Here is a 22,373-nt window from a genome sequence, read left to right on the forward strand (position 1 = left end):
ACACTTTCAGTTCTCTTGAGCAGCCGGATGAGTTGCTTAATGAGCAAGAAAATTACATGAATCCTCAAATGATGAGAAATCCTCAGAAGAAACCTGATGTGGCGTCTCAATCATGCGCCGTGCGCACGCGCAGTGATAATTCATTTATGCAGGATTTATGCATTTTTTCGATAAACAATTTTTAAATAAATGAAAGCAATATAATTTATAAATTGCAATGTTTTTATTAAATTGTGATCACTTTAAATACAAATTCATTCATTTGCACGTTGTGTCCGAGCCCGGCCGATACATTAACTGTATGAGCCCAAGCCCGATTTAAACCCGACCATTTTTTAATACGTGGGTCGTTATAACTGACGTTCTCAACTACTTTCTATGTTACTTTCTCTCTCCCTCCCGCAACATTTATGTTTTGTCCCGCTTCCGCCCGCAATAGACTTTTTTCCTGTAGGCTACCTCCAAATACTTTCAAGTTAGCCTACGTGTCCCCAGCAAGCAATTTTGCGTCTAATAGACGTCTAATAGCCGTCAAAACACAGCCCAGACGTCTAGGCTAAAACGAGGCTAATTTGGGGCTGTCAGTGAAAATCTAATAGACGTCTAAACATAGCCCAAGAATAGACAGCTATTGAATGACTACATATATACGTCTAACCATAGCCCAAGAATAGACTAGTCATCAATTAGACAGATATTAAACGACTACATATATACGTCTAATAGACAGGCAATATGGGTCTAGGCTAAAACAAGGCTAATTTTGGGCTGTCAGTGAAAATCTAATAGACGTCTAACCATAGCCCAAGAATAGACTAGTCATCAATTACACTAGCCTACATATACAACAAAATGAGGCATAAGGATTCTTTTCACTCAAATACAACAGGTTCTCATAAATGAAAATCCATCCAAAGCAAACTAATTGAATATAAAGAATTTATTTAGAACAATTATATGAACAACTTAGACAACATTCAAACATAAAAATGAACAAATAAAAAAATAGGAAAATATGTAAAACAACTTAAGATACTAAAAATTTTAAGAATTAATTGTTAGCTTTATATCCATAACCACCACCCCCTGCTCTCCCTGGTGCTTGTTTAAAATGACCAGAAATTGCATTTTTTATTTCCCATTCAGTCGCCGAAGGAAAGTTGGTCAACACTGCGTCTGCCAAATGAGAAAAAGAAAAAAATTATTGCTCAAGAAAAGCATTGTTGACAATCATTTTTAACTAATTACAGTCATTCACTTTTCCTAGGATGCACACTAGAGCTGGCCAATATAGAGTTTATGGAATATAGATTGAGACTATATAATTTATATCAATATAGACAATTTATATCAATATTAATAAATTAATATAAAAAATTAAATTAAGGCCAAAGTAAATTTCTAATCTTCTGATGCATTATGAACCATCCAAAGCTGACCTCTCAGGTCACCTGGGACAGTAGCCAGCTACTTTTATATCCCCAAAGTCAAAAGAAAACATGGAGAAGCAGCATTCAGTTTTTATGCACCATATATCTGAAACAAATTCACTGAAAACTGAATGTATGCTGCATATTTTAATTCTTTTAAATCAAGTTTAAAGACTTTACTGTTTGCCACTACCTTTTATTAATTGGAAAGGAAAAAATATATTTTTTTATAATTTCTTTTCATGTTCCTGTTAAGTTTTATGTAAAGTATACTTTGAAAATTTGCATTAAATCAAAACCTATTATTTCTTACTCTAATCTAAAAACAAAAATATATTGCTATCTTTAATAATAATACAAATAAAATAGTAATGATAAGTTTCATAGTTTCATGCTTACCACCTTGAATTTAGATTCATTTTAGATTAAGGGCACACAGTTGCAAAAACACGTGCAGGTAACGTTAACTTGTTGCAGAAAAATAGTAGCCTACTCTGCAATGGTAATGTTAAAATGTCACGGTTTCTACACATTATAACAACTAACTTATTTAAACAATGAACATAACAAAAATAACACGCATACTTACAAGATATACATTTGAAGGTTTTCAGAGTGTCGCTCGCCCGTTGCTCTCCGACAGCTGCCTCGTGTAAAATAAAATTGAAAATGGCAGAAATGTTTATCGCGAGATCTGGTTAAAGTGATCTAGTCGCGCAATGCCGCCAGTAGTCCCAGTAGTCATGTCTCAGTAGTGTTTCGATTGTGCCATCTAGCGGTTGAGAAATGCAATTGCATTTGATTTAATTTGAAATGATAGACAGTCATATCGTAGATTGTGTATGAATGTTATGTTTATGTGTGACAGGCAGCAAACATTAAGCTGTGTGAGCAAAAACATTTTTAAGACTAATATTCTTATACTATTTCGCTGGTATGAATCATGGCTATAGCCAAGCCGTACGCAGACCAGATTGCTTTGATTTCGCCAGGTGGGCTAAATAGACCGCATAGCCCGTCCAATTCGAAGCTAAATCGTGACTACAGATCGACCATGTCGTGAAATGACACATTGAACCTTGCGGATATCATTACCAATGCGAACATGATGGAATATCAACCATTTCATGCACTGCCTGGCAAAAAACTACAATTACTCAGTTTTGATTATAAGTGGGCTATAGCCGGGTCTGAATACAGCTAAATCGTGGCTACGCACAGCCTACATATATAACATGTAAAATAAAGCAAACCAAACACCTTGTAATCACAGTTGACTTTGCTTACATGATGGAATATCATACATCTCACAAGTTATTTTGGAAAAAAAATAATTTATCCAGATTAAAGCTGCAGTCCGGCATTTTTCCTCTTTGTCGCCATCTCTGTTTGAAATCTGTAATTGCAGTTATTCGCGGAATTATTAACTTTGCGTGAGTTGCACATCGGCATGAAACAGCGCGGATGAACACAATGTTTTGAGACTGCGAGTCTGTCAGTCACCGCGCCGATGTGGAAACTGGCATTCAGAATCACACATTCTACTTTTGGAAGTAGGCCTACAGTATGACCATGACAACATACGAATTTTCATCGGAAAATGTCATCTGAACAAGTAAGTAACATCCACACCAACTAAGGGGGGAAAGCCTTGCAGTAAATCGTGCTGATTAAATATAACGATCGCGTCAAACCTTTCAAATTATACTTTGTTCTCAAATTATCAACATCAGCATTGTGACTACATTTAATGTGTATTATGATTACCCTGTAGTTCAGTTTCTATTTATGTGCAGTCTAATTTCTAATTGTCATACCAATAAATTAATGTTTCTTTACTGGTTTTCTTTGAGAAAAAAAGAAAAGAAAAAAAAACACGTATCTGTAATCCGATGCATATTTAAAACTATATATAATTTCGGAGGAGGCCGGTTTGGTTTGCTTGGAGTAGAGGTGAATTGCTCCCTCTCATAGCTAGCACAAAATATTTACCATAATAGCTAACGTTAAACGAATAAAGACAGGAAACTCCGTAACTGTGTGAATTAAGCGAACAAGTGTGCTACTGTTACACGATTGAAGTATTGAAATGTCTTACCTGTCCTAAAAGAAAAAAAGCCGTCTCTGCGTCCGTTTTGAACCGATGTTTATCCTTGTTTTCGCGTGGGCCAGTTGCAGTCTCTTTTTTCTCTAACGTTACCCACTCCGAAGTCCGAATTATTTGGGGTTTTACAAGTGGTGAATGTCCAGTTGTCACTGGTGATTGTCGTTTGAACCTTTCTGGATCCGCCATAAGTTTAATTATTTAATGCTGTGAGAAAAGGCTAAAAATGTCCACCTCCAACATCCTCACGCAATATAGCCTTCTAGCCGGGCCGCCTTCTTTATGTGTACAGATGTGACGTAATGACGCAAAGACATGCTCGAATTTCCCGCGGAAATCCACCAGTACCACTGGAATTAAAATCATTATTACAAGCTAACCGTTTTGAATCGGGCAAAAGCAAGCAGATATTTTTGAACACTGGCTGGTTATGTTTTTTTTTATTATTATTATTTTGGATAATTTTTAACCCAAAAAAGTTACGGACAGCAGCTTTAAATGTTATTTGGGCTAAAAGTGGGTTACACATAACCGGACTATATCGGGTCTATATTTAACCGAGACGTTGAAATGACGGCTGCTTGCTGGGTCGCCACCATACACATCAGCATAAATGCTCCTGATAAATTATTTGTTATTAAAGCATTAACACACAAACCACTGTTATAACATAAAAGCAAGCAAAGTGCGCTCCCTTAATAATTCCTAAAAAGCTGACATCAGTTCATCGCGATCTCACACAACTCTGTTATTATCAATGAAGCTGACTGCACAATGAATCTTTCATAATATAGGCTACACTTAGTTTGTTATAATTTTTAGAGGATTTACCAGCATACAGAATTCAGCACTGAACAAAAAGTCCGTTTTGAGCGGTGAGGGGAGTCTATCTTAAATGCTTCTGATTGGCCATTGCGTTCAAGAAATCAACACATATGTCTGTGATTGGCTACATCGCTCAACGCTGCGAACATGTTAGCTAAATAGAAACTCTGGCCTGTAGCCTAAATCGTTTCTATTTTGTTTTAGTTGTTCTTGTTGCTTTTCTGCAACAGATGAATAAAAATGTATTAGTTTTTATATGTTTTATTCATAGATATTTCTAGTTTGAATCGTAGCCTATCGTTTTATTCTCCCGCGCAACCCGAACACACAGAGTGATTGCATATCGCTCGCGCCCGCGCTCGCACTCTATTGCGTTGGGACGGGAGTGCACGTCTCTAGATCAAGGGCCCGGCCCGCCCCGAGAATAGAATGGGAAATATCGTCGGGTCGGGTCAAGTTCGGGCTCGGGCAGAGAATCTAAGCTCTAATTGAGAGGACATCATCAACGCATATGATGCCAGGTCTAAACGCAGGATTTTGCTGCATAAGGTAAAGCAATGTTTATTTATATTGGCTGCCAGGCATACAGTAGCCTAGGCCTACTGCTTGTTGTTTTTGCTCAAATTAACAGTTTGTAAACGTTTGCGTTAATAAATTAGTTAACGGGAGCGTTTATACTGGGACGTTTAAGTTGTTGCTAGGCGACACGTTGGTTAAAACTATATGGTTATATAGGTGGTAGGAAATCTATTTAAATGCTTCAAGGGGAAGCGCACATAATAGCCTTACCCTGGAGTTGGTTCACCCTCCGCCTATGCCACAGTCATACAATTATGTTAATTAGGGACAGGCCAGGATTAATGTTAGACAGAACAACGATCAGAGGAGACACACATTATTGCAAAAGTATTATTATAAAAAAACTTGCGTGGAGTGAGTGTGCGCGCAACCGCAGTTTATTGCATCACTTAATCGCGCATCTTTTTGATTAGCCTGGCTGTCAGATACTGAGTAAACATTAAAAGAAACAGGCCTATCTTCCCTGTATGTTTTTTAACGAAGAAATTAAATAATAGCAATCAGAAGAATGGAAGCATCAATAAAAAAATGAGGACTGTATGCTGTCGGCAAAACATTATACCACTTGCAATAAAAACTGCACTGCAACAAAAAGGTAAGGCATATGTGTTTTTATATTTAATGCTGTTCACTGTGAGTTTTAATTAATAGTGTAATAGAGTTAATAGTGCATCGTTCATTCTGTTTGGTAAAATGTGAGGTGTATCGTTCGGTAATGTCGTTGTTCTACATGCACAGAGGGGAATGCCATACTCTAGGTTTGTGAAACGCTGCCACTGAGAACGGCAGGTGTCGTGATGAGAGACCACTGCTATAGGTAGGCCTATAGCCTATACACGTTCGCTAACGATATACATTGTGCTCACAATATTGTACAGATTATTACCATCGTAGGCTATATCAGTTAATAGCAAAGCTATTATTGGTCATCTAGGAGTATTGGAATTTACCAATAACAGAAACTATAAGCTTTGATCAGGCGCGTATGTCATGCTCATTAATATCCGTCCAGACTAACGTTACGTGATATAACTCAGCTGTTTCTCATCGAGAGACAGAGAGATATTTTTATTCCTGATATACACGTTTTTTGTTCCTCCGATCTGAAGTAGGCCATGCTACACACGATCGCGTTTTTCGAAACAGATGCGGAGAAATCCCGTCTCTACAGCTGCACAAACCACACACAGGCACGAAGTTTCAGGTCCTTTTTCCTGTTAGGAAACCTGTGGACTCGATGTCCTGACAGGCCGGAGTTTTTGCAACCTCCACAAACACAATAATTTACCATGACGATGATAACCCTAACTACCGAAAACACTAATTCATGACCGCTCTTACTGACTTTTTTTTTTTAATTCGATGCCACAATAACAAGAGGTTTTACATATTCACAATATCACATTAACATTAGCTGCCAGGAAATAAAAAATACAAAAAAAGTTTTACATAAAATCCAGTGCTTTCAAAGTATTACATGTTTTCATTGCTTTTTTGTTTTTAGTTTGTTCCAAAAAGATGTACATAGCTATAATTGTCACGGGTGGTGTATGGCAGGAATCACGAGGAGACGAGGAATTCAAATAAACAATAAACTTTACTAAATCAAAACAACAAACAGGTACAGGCAGACAGAGCGGATGCAAACACCAGTTAACATAGACGAGAACCGACAAAGACAGACTGAACACAGGCAAACTAAATACAAGTCCAAATGAACACTAACGAGGTGAAGACAGGTGACATAGATGATTAAGACGATGAACAGGTGGATGATTGAGGGAGTGAATACAGGTGTGGAGACAAGAAGGATTCTGGGAAGTGTAGTGAAGATGACTAAGACAGACAGGTGCAGACGAAGACTGTGACAATAATGTGAAGTCATTTATAAAATGTGAAAAAAGCCCAATTCTTTTTATGTAGGCCTATGTGGTATTTTCCTAATAAAACAAATAACTGTATAATATGTTGTTCTTTACATTCCAAATTGTCATTCTGAGTATAAAAAAGCAAATTTACCCGCTCTTACTGAATACAAACCTATCTGCGCTGCTGAGGCTCCCTCCCTCTCGTGACGTAAAATGACGCGATGTTGAAAAAAAAGCGGTTTTTACGAGCAGTCAAAGAAACGCTCACTTTATCTACTAAATTTGTGCCCTTATGTCGTTTTAAAACATTTTAAATCCTGCATTACCTTTTCATATGGTATTTTCATACAAGGTTATATACTAATTTAAAAAAAAAATTAACCTGCAATATGCTCTTTAAGGTGCTGATGACGTTATATAGCAGTCAAAGCAGTAAATTTATGGTTTCCCTAAAATACCATGAAAATAATCCAGGTTCCTGCATTCTTCTGTATAAAAATGGATGTAATGAAGCTGTTTGCTTCACTTCTCCATCAAAACCAGACTGTCCGATCATTAAAGATTAAAGATATCAGATATAGACAAGTGGATTTGAAAGTGTCTCCACCGGGTCCTGATACAGAGGAGCTCAAATTACTGTACAAAATGAAGGAAGAGAAAGACTGGACATCTCAAACTGTGTCAAAGAACCAGAAAACAGTTACTCTGACTGATTTCAGACCAGATACTGAGTACAATATTAAATGTGCAGCGGTGGGAAAACTCAACTACATCAGTGAATCTGATGTCATCACAATTATCATAAAGGTATGATGAACATTCATTATCAGCTACATATTTTTACTATATCATTAAATTATGTTTTATTTAGAAAGATTGGGAGGAGCACGCTCAGATAATTAACAGATAAGAGGTGTATATAGACTCAGCAGTCTCACCTGAATTCATTGACAGTTTAGCAGCACCCCTCCACAGGCCCCATCCACACTACTGCGTTTTAGTTTAGAAACGGATAATTAAAACGAATACGATCTCCGTCCACACCAGCGTTTTAGCTGCGTATTAGAATTGATCTCCGTCCACATTAAAACGACTGAAAACGCGGATCACGTGACCATTCACCAACACTGGGCATGCGTGTGCCGGTGTAAACACAACTTCATTGATAAAATTATCCCACCATGCTCTGGGTTAACCCCAAACCGACGCTCCATGTACGGTCAACGCCGCGGCTGCACACGGGAATTGTCACAGATCGCTCGAATAATAGCTTGACTCCGGCGCATGTAGGCAGTTATAGCGTTGTAAAATGCAGAATTTACTTGTACAACAGCTGCTAGCAAAGATATACGCCATGACTGATGACACCCAATCATAGAGCCGAGCGTGAGCCTCTACTACGTCATCGTTTCTAAGTCCTCCGTTTTGACCCGTCTACACTAAAACGCCCTCCGGAGATTCAAAACGAAAAACGGATCGGCAGCGTTTCTAAACTTCTCCGTTTTAGCCGTTTTAGTGTGGACGGGAGGTGCAAACGTAGAAAACGCAGTAGTGTGGACGGGGCCCTAGTCCTAATCATTTACAATACGGGACGTGTTCGGAGCCCTCCCACCGGACAGCACGCAACATACGCATTAAACTTTACTCCCTCTAATTGTATGTAAGTGTGAAGTGTATGATGCACATTCATGAAATATCAGCTGAAGAGGCGTTTCACATGACTTGTATCCTCCAACACAATCACTGTTCTGATGTTCATGAGAAGCATTGCTGATAGAATCTCATTAAAGGGCTATTTTAGGTTTCTCTTGTAGGTAACAGGTAAACTAGCCTCACAGAAGACGTGTGGGATGCAAATGAACTAACAAAGAATTTAATTACAAAAGTATACAAAACAGAAATCATTAAATCAATTCTAATCTATCATTTAGCATGTTTGGGGGAATGGCAAATAATAAATGTGTAATGCTTATCTTTTCTTGGTTGATTTGTGTGAAAGGGCCTTTATTATATCAGGGATGTTGGTGAACATTTTATAATTTGATGATGATTTCAAAATATGAGATTGTACAAAATGTATGCATGACCATCTTTATTGTTATTGTGTTTTTATGCTTTACATACAGAACAAAAATGATCTCATCAAGAAAAGCATCTTAATTGAAGATGGAAATCCTGCTCGATATCGTCTGCAAAGAAAGACAGACAATATTGATCAATCTGAACCATATAGAAAAATGACTTTTGGAGAGAGAGACAAAACCAAACCCCATAAAACCATTCTGATAGTGGGAGAAACAGGAACAGGAAAAACAACCCTGATCAACACTATGATCAACTACATGTTAGATGTTCAGAGAGAAGACAAGGTTTGGTTTGAGATCACAGATGATCAGAGCGACCGAACATCAGTTCACAGTCAGACCTCCAGCATCACTGTTTATGGGTTTTATCCACAAGAGAGTAAAACTGATCTAACAATCATCGACACACCAGGATATGGAGACACTCGTGGAGTTGAGAAAGATAAAGAGATCGCTGAGAGTTTCCTTAGCTTAATTCAATCTGCAGGAATCAATGAAATAGACGCAGTGTGTCTGGTGATTAAAGCATCACAGAATCGACTCTCTGACAGACAGATGTACATATTTGATGCTGTTCAGTCTTTGTTAGGAAGTAATATTGATGAAAGACAATATTTTCTCTTCACACACTCATCTGGAGCTCGACCTAAATCTGCTTTGACGGCTGTTAAAAAGGCTAAAATCAAGTGTGCAGTGAATGAACAGAATCAGCCGGTGTATTTCCTGTTTAACAACTGTCAGTCAGAAGCTGATGATGAAGAAGATGAAATGATACAGGATCAATCATGGAATCTCAGTTTTAGAGGAATGGCAGGATTGTTCAAGTTTCTCTACACAATACAACCGAAATCCCTGAAGATGACTCAAGATGTGTTGCAGATACGGAAACAGCTGGAGGCAAATATTTCATCTAAAAGCACGAGTTCAAATGACAGAACTAAAGCTAAATGAGCTGAAACAAACTCAAAAAGCACTAAAGCAGGACAAGGAACATGTCAAAAACAATAAGAACTTTGAGTATGAAGTTGACGTGTCCTATAAAGAGAAGGTTGATATTGATCTCTCTAAAGCCAGTGTGGCGATGTGCTGCAGCGTCTGTGAGGAGAACTGTCACTATCTAGACTCCTGGTGGACCAGAAATCTCTCTTGGTCCACTGTGATGAGAAACAATCACTGTACAGTGTGCACAAATAAATGCCACTACAGCAAACACGTCAAAGAAGCAAAAATATATGCAACAAAGAAGGAGAAGAGGGCAAATGGAGATTTAAAGAAGAAATATTATGACAAAATTGTTGACGGTGAGTCTTTGGTCAAGAAGCTGGAAGAAGAACTGCAAAAATTACAGAAAGAGAAAGTAAAGCTGGTGATTGAAGCTTTTCACTGTGTGAATACTATGGAGAAGATCGCACTCAACACTGATTCACTGAACACACTCCAACATGTTGATTTTCTGGTTGAGAAGATGAAGGAAATGAATGAGTCTGAAAAAGCTGAAATACTGGAAAACATCAAGAAGAGAGCAGGAGAAGACAAACACAGAGCTCTGGGATTCATAAAAATAATGCATAAGTTTGCAACAACATCAAACAAGTTTTGGATGTGAAAAGAATGTCTATGTTGGTTCTACCACATTATCATAAACCAACCAGCTTGTTTATAGATATATATTTATTTATATATATATTTTATAGGAACAGTTACATTACTTTTCTTCAGAAAGGACGCATTAAATTGATCAAAAGTGACAGTAAAGACATTTATAATAATGCAAAATATTTCTTTTTTAATTAAATGCTTTTCTCTTGAACTTTCAAAGAATCCTGAAAAAAAAAATCACAGTTTGCACAAAAATATGAAGCAGCACAACTGTTTTCAACTGTGATAATAATCATAAATGTTTCTTGAGCATCAAATAATCATATTGATCCTGAAAATAATAATCATAAGGATCCTGAAAATCCCTGTATTTTTCTCCTTTTTAAGTTGCTTAATAAACAGCATCTGCTAAATAAGCAAATGTCAAATAGGCTACTATATTGATTATTGTAATTTCTTGCTATATGAAATTGACAGCAGCATAATGCAAAGAGTTTCTGCAGTAAGATACTGTTGTAAATCAAGACAACATTATTATATTGTAAAATCAACAAATAGATATAATTTGTGTGTTTTGGGAAACGATGTGCATTAAACAGTGGCTGTAGAAACTGTTAGTTGTAATACTAAGCACTGCCACCTAGCGGCCTCATGAAATATATTGAGAGACTGTTGTGTTATGACTTTAATAAAAACTTTACTGGACTATAAATCTGGACTTATATGACATTTTTGAGGCTCAGATGTTTATTAGATCATTGATTTTCTTATGAATACAAAAAAAGAAATAATATGAAATGCTTTCACTTGTATCACATTTGTCTCATTATTAATACATTTAATTTAATTAGTTTTAGTGCAGATTTTTTATGTTTATTTGAGCTTAATTGCTAAGACACACTTCCTTAAACCTTTAACACATTTCTTAAAGCTATAACTGCAAATTCAAAACCACAAAAAGAATTGACCAAACACTTTATTCAAATACACTATTGTTCATCTGATTCAAACTTTGGCTTCAAATGGTTGTCAAAATCATCCAAACAGATGATTTACAGTCTTCCTTACAGTATTATTTAATTATATGTTCACTACATCTTCAGCTATCCGTTGGATTTGAATGAAACTGACATTCAACGTCAAAAATGTACTGAATGTACAGTAGATCATGTTGAAAAAAAAAAAAAGAACAACGATGTTAAAAAATATTGATAAAAAATGATTGATTTTGGATCCGTATATTGTCTGTATTCATGGTAAATCCAGAGAACTGCCCTCTCTGTAAAGGTTACAGGTTTTCCAAAGAGTTCTGCCAATATAGAAACGAGGAACCCAAATTGTTATGAATGTATTATCAATCATATGTCTTCTTGTGAACTTGAGACATTTTTCACAATCCAGTCCTGTCATATAATAGATTTTATAAAATAATAATACATTTTTATTATATTTGTTTTTAGGTTTAGTGTTTTATTTATATTTGTTTGAGGTTAATCAGTATTTGTGCAGTATTTCATGTCAGAATAGTGTGTCTCATCTCCACTAGTGTGTGTTGTGTTGGTCAGTGTCAGTATGTGAATCAACGTCGGTGTATGAATGGGTGAGTGAATGGGTGAATGTGAGGCAAATTGTAAAGCGCTTTGGTGGCCATTGGGTCTGTGAAAGCGCTATATAAATGCAGTCCATTTACCATTTACCATCATCCCGTCCCACTTTGTCCGTCTCTTAAAATATCCCACAGCAGCTGAAACAAAGCCTGAGAGACTGGAACAGTTAATGCTGAGGACTGAACTCACACAACTGAAGAAAACATGCTAACAACTAAACATATATGAGGGCACAACAAGACCCAGATCATCCAGTTATTTGATATGTGTGGGATTCTGATTTTGCATATCTCAAATCAAACCAAAGTTTAATAAATATAATAATCCTGATCATGGGTGACAAAAGCCTGTTTTCTCCAGCTGACAGAACCATGATAAAATGTGTCTTCATTTAATCTTATGGATGAAGAGATTCAAAACAGACTCGGATGAGAAAAAGTAACAAAGATATGCTGAGTTTAATAGAATGTTGTTTTAAATAAGTAGTGTCTTTACTTCATGTGATATTGTGGAAATAATAACTCTGTGACTCAAAGTCTGATCATCAGTCTCATCATTAACAGAAGCTCTTCCTCATGTTGTGTGTGAAGAGCTGCTGCTGTAGGTTTGAAACTCCTCATATGAGTTACTCATCCGTATCTATGAGAAAACACACGACACAAGAGGGAAACAGAAAGTGGATGTTATGAAGCCACAGGCTCATGTGAATATGACTTTATATCAGACAGATGGCTATATAAAACACTAGAGAACATCAGGAAATCCCAAGTCTGTCATAAACATTAAATAAAAAAATACTTTTCATCATAACAATTAGCTGCTAACTGCTCACATATCTGTGTTTATCATTTAGCGAGAGCTTGTCCAGTCCACAAATAATTATCATTCACTGAAAAAAATAACATAATTGGAAAAAAAAACCTTACAAATGTCAACATACTGAACCAAAATAAGCTGAAATGTTTTTCTTTCAATGAAAATAATTTGGTCTCATAAACAGCAGTGATTGTCCTGGCAAACTTCTTTTTTTTTTTTTTTGCTTTGTTAAATCTATAAAACATACATACATACATGATACATAAATACATGCCTTCATACACACATACATAGGCTACATAAATATATAAATAGTAAATACATACATACAGTACATATAGACCTTCATACATACATAAATACATACATACAGTACATAGACCTTCATACATACATACATACATATTATATAAACATTAACAGGGCATTAATGACATTAATTAATAAAATGTGTTTTTTGTAAACAATGGCTTAACATTGTACTTGATCTTGAAATGGCTCAATGCAATTTATTAATTTTAAAAGTTGATGGGACTGTGACTGTGAGCACTTTTAAATCCCAAACTGTGATCTCCAGCATGGTTCTGTTATTTATACGAAGCCCCGTTCAGCTCTCAGCCAATGAGCGCAGCGGGTTCTGCACGGACGCGCCTCACACACATTCACGCCTCTGTGCGCGCGCCCTCACAAACTGTCAGATTACCGGCTATGAATCACGGGCGTAAGCCGTCTGATCCCTGAAGTTTATCAGACACCGGACAGGTCCGACCCACGGACGACCAACATGAGCGAGAGGTTCAGGGTCGTGCCGGTGGCCGCGCATGAGAGCGCGTTTGGAGACGAAACGGACGGAGACACGGTGTTTGACGCCGGTGTCGGTGAGGGCGAGCGCGCGGAGCGGCGGGGGTCGGTGCCCATCCTCCAGTACAGCAGAGCAGGGGCGTCATGCAAGCCAAAATTCTGGGGGGGCACCATCTGAGACGTTGCAATTGTTTTCTGACGGGTGATATGGATCATGTTAGGAGGGGTCAGGGGGTTTCTCCCCCTGAAATTTTTTTAATTCTGGCTGCGAAACATACTATTTCAATGCAGTTTGGGAGGGACAGAAATACCTTAACGGAGCTAGCAGCAACCCTCCTCTATCTGAGGACTAAGTTAAAGTATATGTGTATATTATATGTGCATTATAAGATGTTTTGAAGGCCAAAACAACTTCTAAAGTTGAGCTTTGACTGATAGGCTTTTCATTTTTGTCTGTCAGTGAAGAAAGTAAACATAGGGTCAACTGATAGGTTGATTTATGAATCATTTTCTCAGACGAATTTATTTACTGAAAGCTACTAGGAAAGCTAGGTAGCCTAACTAAGTTTATTAAATTCATTCACAGTACACATTCATTATTGATCTTATGCCTAATACAGGGCCGTAGACAGGGCTTTAATCACAGAGGTCCTAAATTTGAGGTGGGTAGGGGGTTCAAATGTTTTATTTCTCTGATATGTGCATTTCAAGACGTTTGAAGGCCAAAAAAAGGATAAGAAATAGCTTTAAAACCATGTCAGTGGGCAGATTATTTGTCAATACCTGCTCTCACTTCTTATCCATCACTCTTTCTTTTTCTCTCAGTCTCCTGATCTTGCCTTCCCCTCCTAAAGCTGAGCTTTTTTAATTTACTTAAGGCTACAAATTGTACTATATTAATTCTCAATATGTACACATTCATTATTAATCTTGTGCCTAACAATGAAAACGTCTTTTCCCCTCACAATGACAGTAAACTATTAGCCTACATTACGAGTCACGTTATATAGGCCTATTTTCAGTTCAAAATGGTGAAATTAGACAAAAGTATATTCGTGTGCCTGATTATTTTTGTCATTCGTTTAACATTTATGAACTAAAAAAACTGTCAAATATGAAATGTTTAGTTTAGCTACTTACATCTCGCACTTGACTGTACACTGAAGCGTCGAGTCCGGTCGAGTCTCACTGCTAAAATTCGCGCTCAGCTTCTGTGAACATAAAGCCCGCCTACTTTGATTTGATTCGTCATCTCAAATATTCTGACATTGACGAGCAGTGGCAGACCAATGAGGCTCAGATGAACACGCACGCACACACACACACACACACACACACCCTGTCCTCTGTTTCTGACGTGCGCTCTGCTCGGCACCGCTGCGGATTGAAGATGAACAACGCGCTGAATCTGATTTTAACAAGACTGAAGAAATAAAAAATTATCAGGGAGGAAAAATCTGAGGGGGCACGTGCCCCCTCACTTTGAATGGGCATGACGCCACTGCAGCAGAGAACCCAACAAATACGGTGAGATGGGTTCCGTTCATACGGGCAGAAAGTGTCGCTCTGAACTCTTGTATTATAATAAACGGAGAGCCGCTATGTTGAATATAATAGGATAATCGCGCGCGTCCAGAACTCATCAGTAGTTTGGCACGTCGCGTCACTCGTGTAACGTTACAGTGTAAACAAGTGAACTAGTCGTCGTTTTGGTATTAATGAATGAAGTAAACGAACGTTTGCAGAAAGATCGGTGTGTATGAATTAATGTAGTCCATCGAAGATATAACCTATATGAAATATTATTTATTGTGACGGTTTGATTTCTCTGAGGAGGTTTAATTCTCTCAGGACCGTTAACCTGCTAACGTTTTTTGTTTTGTTTTTTTTTGTTCCTGGAACGTTATGAGAACGTTAATATCGAACATTTATTTTTCAATTTATGTTATGGAACTTTAGGAAACGGTTACTAAAACGGCAACCGAACACTAACGTTAGCGGGACGTTATGTGTTTCCACTCTTTAGTTTTGCTAAGAATTCACTTACATTAATAAGTGTTTATTGAAATGTTTTCTGACAGGAGAAAAATGACTGTGAGTGTTTAGACTTCACAAGATTGAGGCGTTCAGTTCAAATATGCCTTTGTTTAGTTACAATTTCCAGTCTAACAATAATTCAACATTTAGCATTAGTTGTAAGTTTATTTTACACTAAAATGTTAAAACGTGGTCTTAAAATACAGTTATAGTAATGATTATGAGGTATAATGAGAATGCTCTCCATCAAAAAATAAAAAAATAAAAAATGTAACCATAGTAACACAGTTACAGTTAAAACTGTAACAACTTGTGACCAATGTCCTCAAAAGACCAGAATTAATATATATGATTACTTTAACAACAACATTATCTACTATAAGGTTATTTTAGTGGTTTTGTTTGTAAGTTTCTGTGAAATGACTAGTTTGGCATGTTTGACACTGTCTGTATTTTGCAGGTGTCATGTTTATATGTATCATGCTGCTGTTTTATTGCAAATTTAGCACAATAAGAGGGTTTGCTGGTTGAATTGTGCAGTCTAATAATGCTTTATATGTCCTTCATATTAAGCAAAAAACTTTTTTTCTCATTAATTTTTTACGCTTTTCCTTTTGTATTGGCCTAACCAGGTGAACGCATTTTATGCAACACGATGCCCTTTTGGTTTTACATGAGTGCCTGATTTCAGGGGCTTGTCTAGACGTGTCTTGGGACACTTTTCATGCTCAGCTGTCTTCATTAATTACCATGACACATCTGTTTGTTTCCCGGGTTAGAGATCTAGCAGCCTACATCTGAGTGTGCTTCTGTTTTCCAGGCCTTTTATAGTCTCTCTTTGAATCAGTAAATCGCTATCACAATTATTTAGTGAAGTCTATGACCATGTAGACACGAGGAAGAAGATATAAAACCAACCGAATTAATTTAATGCATTTCAGGCAGGGTTTCTCGATCTAGTTTCGGTCTTTATCTTTAACGGATATGAAAGCTTACAATTGGCCCTTCATTAAATTTAGCCTGCAATTTAATCAAAGGCCTCTTAAAGCCAAAGTGCCTTTGATTATCTACTGTAGCACCAGTCACACAGTCTATAAAGAAGTCTACAGTGTAATTGTGAGAGCTGATCTCCTGCAGAAGTCCTTGAGAAGGTCCGGGTGATTTGGAGACAGCACTTATTTGAGGTGCGGTAATTGAATGTGGCTCAACGTTTTGTTTTTAAGGGTTGGCGTTAATCATATAAAGAGCAAAGGGAAAGTTTTGTGATGTGCTTTTCATATACAGCTTCTATCAGAAGTGCATTGAGATGATCCTGAGAGCATGATCAGACCTACAGATACTACATTAGTTTGGCGTGTTCATTTCAAAGCGTCTCGGCTTTGAGAAGTGCAAATGGGAGTCGTCTTCCAGATGGTTGAGCTGGGGAGCGTTGGATTGGGTTACACACTCATTATGGGAGTCAAGAACATCTCTATTCATATATGTGGTGATGCTCTTATAACCTTCACTCCCAGACACAGAACAATGCTGAGCACAAAGTTGCTCCCAAACTTTAAGCAATTTTGTGGTCTTACGGACATAGAATATTGCTGAATAAGGCGATTTTCCCAAACCCAACCCAACGCAAAGGCCTTGTTCCCAGACAGTGCAGTCCAGTGCAAAGACATGATGCTGGGTTTTCATTTTAGAAGCATATTGCAGTTTATTGCCCAATTAAAAACCAAAATGCAACCAAATAAAAATCCCATTTGTCTGGGAAATTAAAGAAATATTCCAGGTTAAATACAAATTGGAATATTGTTGATTAACCCAGCCGTTGGGTTAATTTTTTTAATTAAAATGTTAACCCAACGTTCGGTTTTGTCCATATTTGACCTAAAATTGGGTTAAAACAACCCAGCATTTTTTAGTGTGTAAAGTCAAATGACATTAAAACATGTTTGGAAAAAATATCTAAAAGTTGAAATTTGAAAGCAACACGAACTATGGTATGCTGTCAAATTTATTTATTTTTTATTTATTTTTTATTACTTGCATGTTTGGTTAAATGTATGTATATTTGGTTCTCAAAAAAAATGACTTCTGGTCAAAACAAAAAAGCAACAAGAAAAAACAAACCATTTGAAAGTATTTAAGCTGGAATAGTTGCTGATTAAGTGGTTTCATATGCCACATGATACTAGTATTAGTAAAGATCACATGATATTTTAGCAGAGACACAGTGCTGAGTCAACAGATCTACTGCAAACTTCTTTGAAAGTGTATTTTTCAAACCAGGGATTTCATGTGTGATCTGAGACGAGTGCTTAACTTTATCTGCTCTGTGGGGTCGTACTGTATATCGACTTGATTATCACTTCATGTCATGATCATGTTAGAACTGAACTCAGTAGAGCTGGAGGTCTTGGATGCAAACATGCTCACTTTCTGCTGTTTAATGGAGGTTAAAGCGTCGTGTCCGGTGTGTTTCAGATCTCAGAGGCTGGAGGTCGTGTGTTAGACACTCGGTGGTCTTCAGTCAGGGTCAGGGCGGATGAAAAAGAGAAGTGGGAATTTTTATATATCACATTTCTCCGTCAGGATACTGTGAACAGCTGACTCAGGCAACAGGCCTATTTGTGTTGGCTGTTTGTCTGCACATTAATAACAACTGTGGTGTGTGTTTCTATATTTCCAGTTATTAAAACACTTTTTCTTCTCTTCTTCTTGCATAAACATGATGCATTTCATCCAGTTTGTTTCTGTGCTTCTGGGCTGCAGTAATTAGCTTTAGAGTTCAGGAGTCATTTGTAAATTTATCGCTCTAATTGGCATCATAAGATGAGAATCATGTGACTTTGTGCTCTTGTTCAGATGGTTGGTTTGTTTATGCAAGTGAACTGCTTTCCTAGAAAGCATATGAAAGCATCATGGGATGCTTCTGATCAAAAAACGTGTTCCAAACATAGGAAGTTATACTGTTTTTTTAGTATGATTTATATACTTTTTTTTAATGTACAACTTCTACTTACACACATTTTTTCAGGAGCGCACTGTTTCCATGCAGCTGAGGATAAGGAGAGATTTGGTGACATGCTGCATCCAAATATGACTTTCATACTATATAGTAGGCGAAAAACATAGTGAGCATATTCAGTATTCATAAAACGGTAGGCAAAATATACCTTATACTTCTGTCTGATGGACACTTTACTATCCCATGAGGCCAAGGGAGAGGATTTGTGAATGGAGTTGAAGCGATGCAACTGAAACCGAAGGTCACATGACAACATGGCAGATGTAGCATGTTCAAATTTCATTCATGCTGTATTCATACTATATAGAGCTTATGCGCCAGAGTAACACGTTAGCAGCCAACTTTATAATATTGTCCTTGAACTTCCGGTTTTGCGGTAGCTCTGTATATTTCTATGGCATCGCTGCCCAAGAGAAATTGGCTGATGAAGTGGATTTGAAATATCAGTAGACCAGTACGTTTTAAAAACGACCAGTTCAATCATAAATATGTAAGATCGCTGTGGAAATACAAACCGGAAGACAAAAGACAACAAGCGCAGCGCTGAAAAGGGGCGGGGCTACATGAGGTCTATAGATCAGACTCTTTTAACAGTTTAAGCTTCAAAACAAATGTACAGTATGTGATTTCTGACACAGTAACGCATTAAGGCCAATCGCTGCATGACTCTTCTCAGCCGATCTGTGTTGATCATGCTGTGAGAAACTCAAACAGGGTTCTTCTTCATGTCTGTGATTCACTGTGTGGCGTTTCATTCCCATCAGCCCCGTGCTAAAGAACAGTGTGCTCTTGGCTCACGACTCCTGTTGTTCATGTCATCGCGCTCCGGCTCTCAAACATTGCTCAGGCGTTGAAAGTAGCAGGTGGTCTCCTAATGCTAAATAAACTCTGGCAGTCAGAATCAGTTTAGTGTTATATCTGTGTCTGGGAGACATGCATGAAGAACCAATGGCAGGTCAACGTTTGAAGGAATAATTCAGTCATCACCCAAATGTCGTTCCAAAACTGAATGATTTCTCAATTCCATTTCATTAGGACCCAAAAGGGGATGTTAGGTGGGAAGTTTTTCACTAAAAATCCAATCGTGATGCACCAAGTTTGAATATATACTAATGAGGTTTGTGGGAAGAGTATTTACCTTTATTATTTATTTATTTTTCTGACACAAATCAATCAGACGACTTCAGAAGACTTGAAATATAATGCATAATGTGTCTATGGACTACATTTAACCCAGCTAACCGGGAGCATTCATGGAGCTTTGGCTAACTTTCCAGCAAAGTTATGAACAAACATTCCTCCAGTAATGTTAATAGCATGTTATTAAAGTTATCTGGCCTATAATACATCACTGTTAGCACAAAAAAACGTAATTAATACATTGTTCGTAGAACAGATTTTTATGACATCACTGCGGACGTCACCTTCTCATCACATCTTCTGCCCAATCAAATGCTCTTTAGAATCTATAGCTCCGCCCCTTATGCTATAAATATTATAAATATGGGTTGGAGATGTGTGTTCGGTTGCTCAAACGCTTGAGCACGTTGGTTAAGAATGAAATGGCAAGAATTTTTCACAGCTCTACTATTGAATCCAACGTATCATCAGCGCTTGGATTCACTTCTATGGTGCTGTCAATTACGACTCGCAGTCTGTGAGGTAAACTAAATGCTATTGGCTATTTGAAAAGGGGGAGGAGCCAACCAATATGTCCCGCCTTTGCTTCCTGTTTCAGTGGAAATTACGTCAACGCATCATACAAAGCTGCATCAAAACTTCAGTGGGCCTGTAATGAACATTTTTGTTTGCTGGAAATTGTACTTTTATTGTGTTTTTTTTTTAGTTTTGGATCTTGATAGTGTCTGTAATTGAACAGAAAAAGTGTAGCGTGAACATTTTGCAAAACTTCTTTAGTGTTCTAAAAAAATAAAGTTGCTGGTTTGAAATGACATAGTGAATTGACATATTTGGGAGAACGTTTTCGTCAGACTCGGTGTCCATTCTAGCAGCAGATTGTCTGGTGTCTGGTGGACACTGTCATCTCGGTCTTATAAAATCTTAAGTCGATAAACCCTCACAATCATTTAGATAAACTGAGCCGCTGGCACCGTGGGGGGTTTTGTTGGCCTTGCGTTTGGCACAAGCTCCCATTTCAGGACCTTCTCACGGTCACCAGGATCAAACAACCCTCTTGGATAATCTCGAATTCTCTGGATATTTGTCTTGTGCCGCAGAGGAGCAAAAAAAGCTGTCACCTGATCTTGTCGTGTATGAAGGACAGCTGAAGCATCTGCCCCGACACTTGAGATGTGTGTCTGTGCCAGAACGCCCGAGGATCTGTCATCGCCTGCTTACGGTCGCTTCGTTCTAGAAGCAGAGAACCTCCGTTTATCTCCAGCTGTCGACTGTAACGTGTTGAAGGATGTTTATAGTAATTATTTTATATGTGCCAAAGGGATTAGTGCAGATTCCTCGCGTGACAGAGGTCTCGTCGCTACGCCGTGACATTTTGTTTTTAAGCTCCCTGTAACGTTTCCACACTTGTACAGTCAAGACTGATTTAGAAACAGTGACATTGACTGGACGGGGGTGAAAATCTACTGTAACAGACATGTCTGTGTGTGTGAACTTGTTCTGTTACCGTTACATTAAACTAGTGAGATACAGGCTAGTTTAAAGACCACTCTTGGTCAAAATCAAGTTTTAAATGTTGTTTGTATGTCTATGTGGTGTTTTATTATGCATCAGTCAACTGAGTATTTTCTTCTTAAAATTGAAGTGTACCAAAGACCGCCCCTGTTTCCAACCATCACAAACATGTGACCAATCCCGTCAGTGTGGGGGCAGGGCTTCACTGATGTTCTATGATGTTCAAAGCGCTCAAAGTATTCTGACTCTGAGATGTCGAACGGGAACATGGTTTGTGTAACATTAGCAACACATTATTAGCTGTTCGATAACAGTCAAGCCAAAGGATAATCATATCAATTACCTTTATGTGTCTGGCATTGTAGAGAGAGTGATACATAAAACACATTACCATTCTGATTCATCAACTTGTAGACTACTCTGTGATAATTCATTATAACTCTTCTTCTTCTGAATGAGTTTCTGGTTCAAACATATATGGCTGAATTAAACTAAAATATTTCCATTTGCCATCGCACAGCGTTTAGTTGAGCGAAGTAGTGTTATTTTACAATCATAGATGTACTATTATAGTTCTTATCAATATTTAAAATGTTAATGTTCACTTTTCATTTTACTTAAAATTATGTTTTTGTTTTCATCATTTTTATTAGTTTTCAAAATATATATATTTAAATAGTTTTTTCTAATTTTATTTCAGTTTTAGTTTGAGTTACTTTTGTACTTCAAGTTGAGCTAAACTAAAACGAGAAACGATGCCTTGGCAAATACATTATAAACAATACATTTTCAATGTTGTAAATAAAACAGATTATTGAGGTATATTTTACAAGAAAATACTATTTCATCATTTCACTCATTTTGAATGTATTTTAATGTTACTTGCTGTTTCTTTGTAGTTAATTGTGAAATATTCTTGAGTGAATATTGTTTCTACAGTAATTGTTTTTCAGTA

General features: G+C 37.3%; 2 protein-coding genes across 5 annotated transcripts in view; both read left to right on the top strand.

Annotated features, from left to right (window-relative positions):
• The first annotated feature begins 7,207 nt into the window (after window positions 1–7,207).
• Window positions 7,208–9,841, top strand: LOC130097043 (uncharacterized). Its single transcript, XM_056263717.1, has 2 exons — window positions 7,208–7,613; window positions 8,933–9,841. Exons 1-2 carry the CDS (start codon window positions 7,266–7,268, stop codon window positions 9,839–9,841), a joined length of 1,257 nt encoding a protein of 418 aa, XP_056119692.1. The 5' UTR covers window positions 7,208–7,265.
• A 3,768-nt stretch (window positions 9,842–13,609) lies between these two features.
• slc12a7b (solute carrier family 12 member 7b) overlaps window positions 13,610–22,373 on the top strand; it is a 66,690-nt gene continuing 57,926 nt past the window's right edge. For all 4 annotated transcript variants that reach the window (XM_056263632.1, XM_056263633.1, XM_056263635.1 and 1 more), the window contains exons 1-2: window positions 13,610–13,839; window positions 15,218–15,240. In XM_056263632.1, coding sequence (XP_056119607.1) covers window positions 13,697–13,839; window positions 15,218–15,240 — 166 coding nt within the window. In that variant the 5' untranslated portion in view covers window positions 13,610–13,696. The remainder of the gene's footprint in view (window positions 13,840–15,217; window positions 15,241–22,373) is intronic.

Source organism: Rhinichthys klamathensis, unplaced genomic scaffold (genome assembly GCF_029890125.1).
Source record: "Rhinichthys klamathensis goyatoka isolate OS25496 unplaced genomic scaffold, OSU_Roscu_1.1 h1tg000209l_1, whole genome shotgun sequence".
In the NCBI taxonomy this organism is placed as follows: domain Eukaryota; kingdom Metazoa; phylum Chordata; class Actinopteri; order Cypriniformes; family Leuciscidae; genus Rhinichthys; species Rhinichthys klamathensis.